The sequence below is a fragment of the Bufo bufo genome, chromosome 2 (genome assembly GCF_905171765.1).
Source record: "Bufo bufo chromosome 2, aBufBuf1.1, whole genome shotgun sequence".
Taxonomy (NCBI): domain Eukaryota; kingdom Metazoa; phylum Chordata; class Amphibia; order Anura; family Bufonidae; genus Bufo; species Bufo bufo.
Genome location: NC_053390.1, coordinates 375,138,118 through 375,146,580, shown reverse-complemented (window position 1 = coordinate 375,146,580; position 8,463 = coordinate 375,138,118). Strand labels below are relative to the sequence as shown.

The 8,463-nt window shown below is 42.1% G+C and overlaps 1 protein-coding gene across 1 annotated transcript; it reads right to left on the bottom strand.

Moving 5' to 3' along the window:
* Positions 1 to 5,525: 5,525 nt before the first annotated feature.
* LOC120990881 (zinc finger MYM-type protein 1-like) lies at positions 5,526 to 8,231 on the bottom strand. The gene has a single exon (XM_040419766.1). The coding sequence runs from the start codon at positions 8,229 to 8,231 to the stop codon at positions 5,526 to 5,528; it is 2,706 nt and encodes a 901-aa protein (XP_040275700.1).
* Between the last annotated feature and the right edge of the window lie 232 nt (positions 8,232 to 8,463).

Below are 8,463 nucleotides of genomic sequence, written 5' to 3'. Positions count from 1 at the left end.
CATTGCTTATAGCACAGACCTTTCACTTACCAGTAGGAGGAGCGCCCGTCCGGTGACAGACATCGCAGCTCGCAGGTAAGTATAATACAGGGGAGGGAGGGAGGCGGGGCCGCACTGGCCACCAATGAGTTAAATACAGGGGAAGGAGGGAGGGCCGCACTGGCCACCAATGAATATAATACTGGGGAGGGAGGGGGGCCGCACTGGCCACCAATGAATTTAAAACTGGGGAGGGAGGGGGGTCTGGCCCCTGCTGCCTGGCAGCACCTGATCTCTTACAGGGGGCTATGATATGTACAATTAACCCCTCAGGTGCAGGGCAGTTATTACATAGTTTTCAGTATATTCTAACTTGAAGCGTCCCCATCACTATGTATCTAACTCAAATCCGTTTGCAATTGCACCATATTGTGTCAACGTCAAACGGATCCGTCCCCATTGACTTGCATTGTAAGTCTGGACGGATCCGTTTGGCTCCGCACGGCCAGGTGGACACGAAAACGCTGCAAGCTGCGTTTGGGTCTCCGCCTGCTGAGCGGAACGGAGGCCAAACGGTGCCAAACTGATGCATTCTGAGCGGATCCGCATCCACTCAGAATGCATAGGGGCTGTACGGATCCGTTCGGGGCCGCTTGTGAGAGCCTTCAAACGGAACTCACAAGCGGAAACCCGAACGCAAGTGTGAAAGTAGCCTAAACTGTACAACTCAATTGAAAAACAAAATGAAATCATTTAAGTAGAGGGAAGAAAAAATATAAAAATAAAATAATATTGTTGCATAAGTGTGCACACCCTTAAACTAATACTTTGTTGAAGCACCTTTTGATTTTATTACAGCACTCAGTCTTTTTGGGTATGAGTCTATCAGCATGGAACATTTTGACTTGGCAAGATTTGCCCACTCTTCTTTGCAATAACACTCCAAATCTGTCAGCTTGCGGGGGCATCTCCTGTGCACAGCCCTCTTCAGATCACCCCACAGATTTTCAAACTGATTCAGGTCTGAGCTCTGGCTAGGCCATTGCAAAACTTTAACCCATTAAGGACCGGGCTCATTTTCACCTTCAGGACCAGGCCATTTTTTGCAAATCTGACCAGTGTCACTTTATGTAGTGATAACTTTAAAACGCTTTGACTTATCCAAGCCATTCTGAGATTTGCCAAAAATGTTGAAAAATTTGCAAATTTCCAAGTTTTAATTTCTCTACTTATATAATACATATTAATACCTACAAAAATAGTTATTACTTTACATTTCCCATATGTCTTCTTCATGTTAGGATCAATTTGGGAATGACATTTTATTTTTGGGGGACGTTACAAGGCTTAGAAGTTTAGAAGTAAATCTTGAAATTTCTCAGAAATTTTCAAAAAACAACTTTTTAAGGACCAGTTCAGGTCTGAAGTCACATTGTGAAGCTTACATGATAAAAAACCACCCAAAAATGACCCCATTCTAGAAACTACACCCCTCAAGGTATTCAAAACTGATTTCACAAACGTTGTTAACCCTTTAGGTGTTCCACAAGAATTAATGGAAAATAGAGAATCAATTTCAAAATTTCACTTTTTTGGCAGATTTTCCATTTTAATATATGACCTGCAGTTTGCTGCGATCGCCGATACGGGGGGGTCACATGACCCCCCGGCATTGTGACAGGATGCCCGCTGAATGATTTCAGCGGGCATCCTGTTCCGATTAACCCCTGCCGCGCCACAATCGCATTTTAAACCCATGACGTACCGGTACGTCATGTGTCCTTAAGGGGTTAATTTTCTTCTGGTGAAGCCATTCCTTTGCTGATTTGGATATATGCTTTGGGTCGTTGTGATGCTGAAAGATTAAGTTCCTCTTCATGTTCAGCTTTCTAGCAGAAGCCTGAAGGTTTTGTGCCAATATTGACTGCTATTTGGAACTATTCATAACTCCCTCTAGCTTAACTAAGGCCCCAGTTCCAGCTGAAGAAAAACAGTCCCAAAGCATTATGCTGCCACCACTATGCTTCACTGTGGGTATGGTGTTCTTTTGGTAATGTGCAGTGTTGTTTTTGTGCCAAACATATCTTTTGGAATTATGGCCAAAAAGTGCAACCTTGGTTTCATCAGACCATAACACCTTTTCCCACATGCTTTTGGGAGACTTCAGATGTGTTTTTGCAAAATGTAGCCTGGCTTGGATGTTTTTCTTCGTAAGAAAAGGCTTTCATCCTACAACTCTACCCCATAGCTCAGACATATGAAGAATACGAGAGATTGTTGTCACATGTACCACACAGCCAGTACTTGCCAGATATTCCTGCAGCTCCTTTAATGTTGCTGTAGGCCTCTTGGTAGCCTCCCAGACCAGTTTTCTTCTCGTCTTTTCATCAATTTTGGAGGGGCGTCTAGTTCTTGGTAATGTCACTGTTGTGCCATATTTTCTCCACTTGATGACTGTCTTCACTGTGTTCCATGGTATATCTAATGCCTTGGAAATTCTTTTGTACCCTTCTCCTGACTGATGCCTTTTAACAATGAGATCCCTCTTATGTTTTGGAAGCTCTCTGTGGACCATGGCTTTTGCTAAGACAAAGAAGATTATAGCACTATATTAGCTAAATTGCTCTATATCAGTTTTTTTTCGAATATTCGCTATATTGCTATATATTCTTCTTTTAGAATATTATGAATATTCAAAAAAACTAAAATATTCGATATAGTGCTATATATTAGTTTTTTTAGAATATTCATAATTTATCCCATTTAAAGTCATGATTCCTCCCTGCTACTTGCTTGTGGGCCAATGAGTCATTGCCCCACATGCAAGAAGCAGGGAGGAATCATGTTTTTACTCGGCAATTGAAAAATTAGCGATAAAAATTTGCATTACGAAAATTCGCAATAAAAAAAAATCTCGAATATTCGAAATTACGAATATATATCACTAAATATTCACGAATTTTCAAAGTACCTATATTCGAGATAAAAAATCGCAATTCAAATATTCGTGATCAACACTATTTATTAGCTGCAAACTCAATTCATTTTAATAGGGTGGTGTGTGTGTGTGGCCCTTTAACATAAAGAGGTATGGCTAAAAAGAAAAAAAAAATCTCACCTAAAGAGGGATTTTCACACTGTCTGTGAGTCTGTAGCACAAGCTTATTAGTAGCTAAAATCTTGTGTTCACAACCATATAAACGCTGATTCAAGCAGAGAGTGTCTCACTCTATCTGCAGTATGTGAGAGGTGAGAGAGAGGAGCAGGAATTATAATGTATAGAGGGACCATGACCAGACTGCAGCTGCACTTTACATATCTGTAGCAAAAAAAACTAGCATTAATTACAAAGTCTATATACTATAAGAAGTAATACAAAACAGTTTAATATTTAAAAGTTTATAGTTGATGCCAGAAAATAGCTTGTTTCACCAGTAATTTCTAAATTGCTTCCATGCCATGAATCACTGACACTTGTCGAAACTAGAATTTTTCTGAATCACTGACTTTTCTTTGTTTTAGTTTTAAACATTTTTATTCAATCTCCATTTTACTATTGCATGGTCATTGTCCTGTAGCACTGGAAACTTGTGTTAAGATATATTGCAATTTATAGTTTCAATCTGTTCTGAGTTCAGCAGCTGAGATCGAGCGTTTGACAGCACTTGTTTTAGAGATGAACAGAATGTGACATAATATAAATTAAGCTATCACTTTCTACCTTATTTTACAGAAAATGGAAGCATCCAAGGAGGCATAAGCGTAGAAGCAATGACAGAAAACATGGTCTAGCAGAACTGTATTAACAGATTTGTTTTCACAAGTCAGTGAGTGTCACACTGTATTAATGACTGACTCATTAGAAGTAATCCAGCTTTACATTCACCAGGCACCCAGACAGAGGAGAGAGGTCCCATAACAGAGATTCAGGCTTCATGTCAGCAGAGAATCAGTCTTCATGTCATAGCAGAGAATCAGGCTTCACGTCAGCCAAAACTGGAACAGTCCATTGTCACATATTTAGGCCCAGGCACCCAGACAGAGGAGAGAGGTCCTATAGCAGATAATCTGGCTTCATGTCTGCAGAGAATCAGTCTTCATGTCAAAGCAGAGAATCAGGCTTCACGTCAGCCAAAACTGGAACAGTCCATTGTCATATATTTAGGCCCCGGCACCCAGACAGAGGAGAGAGGTCCCATAACAGAGATTCAGGCTTCATGTCAGCAGAGAATCAGTCTTCATGTCATAGCAGAGAATCAGTTTTCACGTCAGCCAATACTGGAACAGTCCATTGTCATATATTTAGGCCCCGGCACCCAGACAGAGGAGAGAGGTCCCATAACAGAGATTCAGGCTTCATGTCAGCAGAGAATCAGTCTTCATGTCATAGCAGAGAATCAGGCTTCACGTCACCCACCACTGGAACAGTCCATTGTCATTTATTTAGGCCCCGGCACCCAGACAGAGGAGAGAGGTTCCATAGCAGAGATTCAGGCTTCATGTCATAGCAGAGAATCATGCTTCACGTCACCCAAAACTGGAACAGTCCATTGTCAGATATTTAGGCCCTGGCACCCAGACAGAGGAGAGAGGTCCCATAGCAGAGAATCAGGCATGGGCGTGTCTGGTGTCTGCAGCTGAGGTGGAAGGGTGTGTTTGCAGCAGCTCCTGACAACTTCCACCTCGTTAAGGCCCAGGGAGATTTTCAACACCTTAATCCCCTGGGAGGAACCAGGCTTGTGGGGAGGTTTTCCACCTTTCTCCCCAGCCCAGGCCCTGCCTCTCCCTAGGGAGCTGGTAGGGACCTGGGCCATGCGCTCAGGCAAGGCCCAGGATCCTGCTTCCCGGAGTAGGCCGGCGGGGAGTAGGGGAGGTGAGTTACCGGCCTCTGCTACGTCTTCCGCCCCGGGGGTCAGAAGATCCAGCAGGGGTCATGTGGAAGTGTCCCCTGTGGCCCCCAGGGGTGAGGCTGTGAAGACCGCCAGCCAGTCCAGGAGCAGGGCCGCTGATAGAAATCATGGGGCCCCGTACAGCATACATGACGGGGCCCCCTTCAGCTCCACCCCCTGATCCCTCCTTCAGCCACACCCCTGGCCCCGCCCTTGGCCCCTCCCCAGACGCCGCCTTGAAACAACATGCAGATTTGTCTACAAGTGATATTTATTTTTCTCCAGCCAGTTATAAGTTTTATTATCCAAAATAAATACTGTTTTCAGATGAGAACAGACCTCTTTAATATCAATATGTAATAAAAAAACATTAATGAATAAATGAAGTGGTATTTTGAAAAAATTAGGAAGATTAAACAAATGATAAAGGTGGAAAAAAAACAACAAGCCAGGTCTCGTTAAAGATAGTTTACTGTAGACAACTGGGTAAACATAAGTGCGCCAACAGGCACAAAAACAACAGGAGTCAAACGACCCAAGTTCAGAGTGCAATTGAACATTCACAGTCTGCATATGTGCATATATTTATGGCTTCACCCAAAAACAATGTGAAACACTGACCAGTTTCACTAGTCCTTTCCCATTTTGCCAAAGGTGTTACAAATTTGTAGTGGACATTCTTCGTACCTTTGCTTCAGCAAACTCATTTATAAGGTCTTTAAAGTTTAGCTGTCTTGCAAGTTCATGCTCAATGGACAGAAGAGCCAGACTGTTCAGACGCTGCTCACTCATTGTCGATCGGAGATAGTTTTTTATCAAGGCTAACTTGCTGAACGCTCTCTCTCCTTCTGCAACTGAGAGTGGAAGGGTAGCAAAAATTCTAAGGGCAATACAAATCTCTCCAAAAATCCCTTCAAGCTGCAGCTCATAAATTGAATTTAATAATTCCAAGGGACCCAGCTGATTGGTAAATGTTTCTGCATAGATTTTCCGCAGGAGTTGTAGTTCTGTAAGTAGGGATTCAGTAAAGTCATCACGGTATGTGGAAATCAGCATTTCTGTTGAAGTTTTCAGTTCTTCTTCTGAAAGAGTCCTCAGATTCAAGATGGGAGCAAAGAGCTTGCAGACTTCTTCCATTGATTTAAATCTTTGATCCAGGTCTGAAATTATGACATCCATTGCTGGGAAGAACATATTGACTTTGAAATAAATTTCCACATCCAGATCTTTTACATTTTTATCAGCCTTCTTTTTACGAAGCTGGTGAGCATTCAGTAGCTCCTTGGGAATCTCCATAGAATCAGCAACAACTTTGGACTCCGAGAGTAGAGCTGGCCACTTATCCCGTAGAATCTTCATTTCTTCAGACAAAGCCCTGATGTTGGCTGCACCTATGTCAATAGATACAGACCTGGACTGAAGGATTTTATTCCGTTCCTCAAAACTTTGCAGGACCTTGACCCAGAATGTAGCCAGAACAATTGCACGGAAAGAGGAGAAATAATCTAGCAGCCCTTCCGCTTCAGAGTGTGCAGCACTTGTCAGTTTTTTACTTTTCAGCACTCTTTCCAAAGCTTTCAGAACACTTGGAAGCTTTTGTGCGATTGGCTTTACTGCTTCAATCCTGGAACTCCATCTGGTGTCACTAAGGCCATGTAAAGAACCACCAACTTCATCTAACAAAGCGCTCCATCTCTCAGGACTGCTGCTAAATAGAACATATAGCCTATTTACACTCCCAAAGAAGGTCTTCATTTCAGGGGAACTTGAAGCTGCATGTACACCAACCAGATTTAATGAGTGTGCTGCACATGGACTAAACAACGCTGCTGGATACTTTTGTTGGATCCTGGATCTTACACCTTTAATTTTTCCTGACATGTTGGCTCCATTATCATATCCTTGACCTCTACAGTCTTTGACATCAATGCCATGCTCACACAATCTTGTTAGCAGCATTTCAGCAATTTCTTCACCAGTCTTCTCAAAGAAATCAAAGAATTCCAGGAACCTTTCTTGAATGCCCCATTTTCTTTTCACAAGATCTCTGTGCACATATCGCAGAATAATAACATTCTGTTCCATATGCGATACATCTGGTGTTGCATCACAGATCACTGAAAAATAAATAGATTGTTGCCTTTCAGAAAGCATGACATTCAAAACATGTCTTCCACATACATCGATTAATTCGTTTTGTGTGGCTGATGACAGATAATGTGCAGGTAGACGCTTTCCTTTTTCCTGGCTTTGTTTCACCTTTTCCAAGTGCTCCCTAAGTACACTATCATATTTGGCAACAAGTTCAAGAGTTCCAAGGAAATTACCATTTTGAATGTCTCCAATTCTTTGAGAACATCCTCTAAAAGCCAGATTCCGTGAGGCCAAAAATAAGGTAACATTAAGAAGCCTTTCCAACAGAGCTGCAAACTTTTCTGCTTCTCTTGTCAATTTTCTTTGCATCTCAAAGTCCACACCTTGTCCGCCTATGGACCTCTGTAAAGCTCGCCAACTTAGGTAGTACTTTCGGTGTTGAGCAGAACGTTCATGCTCTGGCAATCGTGTATAAAGTCGATGCCATGTGTTTTTGGAAGGGTCAAAGCCTTCGCTCCTACATAGTATACTCCCATCCTTTCTATGGTAATAATTTGTAGAAAAAGCTCTGCAAGTGATGCAGTATAAAACATGTTTGGAATCACTCCATCGAAGCCAGTCTCTTAAAATCTTCTCACGTCCATTTGAGGATTTTGCATACAAAAGATACTCCGAAAATGAACGTCCATCGCTGTCCAAAGTCATACGATATGCCATTTTTTTCAGATCCTCTTCAGTCATCAATCCAGAAAGCACAATTTGATTTCTTTCTTTGTCTTGAAGATTTTCTGGCCACAGTGCTGGATCTTTCCAATCGACTTTGCACAAATCCATAGTAACAGGACCTGTAGAACTTGAGGCAAAAGAGGAGCTGCATGAAGTTTCTAAATCGCTCAAAATTTCAAAGGGATATGCAACGGAGGAGGTATCTTCTATACTTGCAGCAGACTGGGTGCATGAGGACACACTTTCCTCAGGTAAAACAATCTCTGTGGAGCAGTTTTGAATTTCAAAGGCAGCCATACCCTCTTCTTGCAAATCTTCAGATATAGTGAGCAGCTCACAATGTTGAGAATGGCCCTCAATTGTGTCTGACCTAACATCCATATCTAGTTCTGAGGATTCTCCTTGTTCAACATTAGGTTCCTGGGTAGTTTCTGGCTTCTTAAAATAGTGAAATATTAGATTTTTCTTCTTTATTTTTTCTTGTTCTTCCTCTCGCTCTTTCCTCTCCTTGCGCTTCAGAAATCCAGACTTGTGTGGATACATTTTTGGATTGACCTGAAACAGGGAGATAGGATTCTTGTTCTGAACAAACGCAGCCAGAATCCCAAATTTGGGTCATATCTAAGTAAGATTGCCCAAAGGCGCTTATCACTCACTCCACCTCAATGTGATCATGGGCTCCATTCACTAAAGCATATTGCATGCGGTATTGGGCGACGACACATTTTCCTAAAAATTGCATGCAATAATAAAATAGCAATTGGTTTCATGAGAT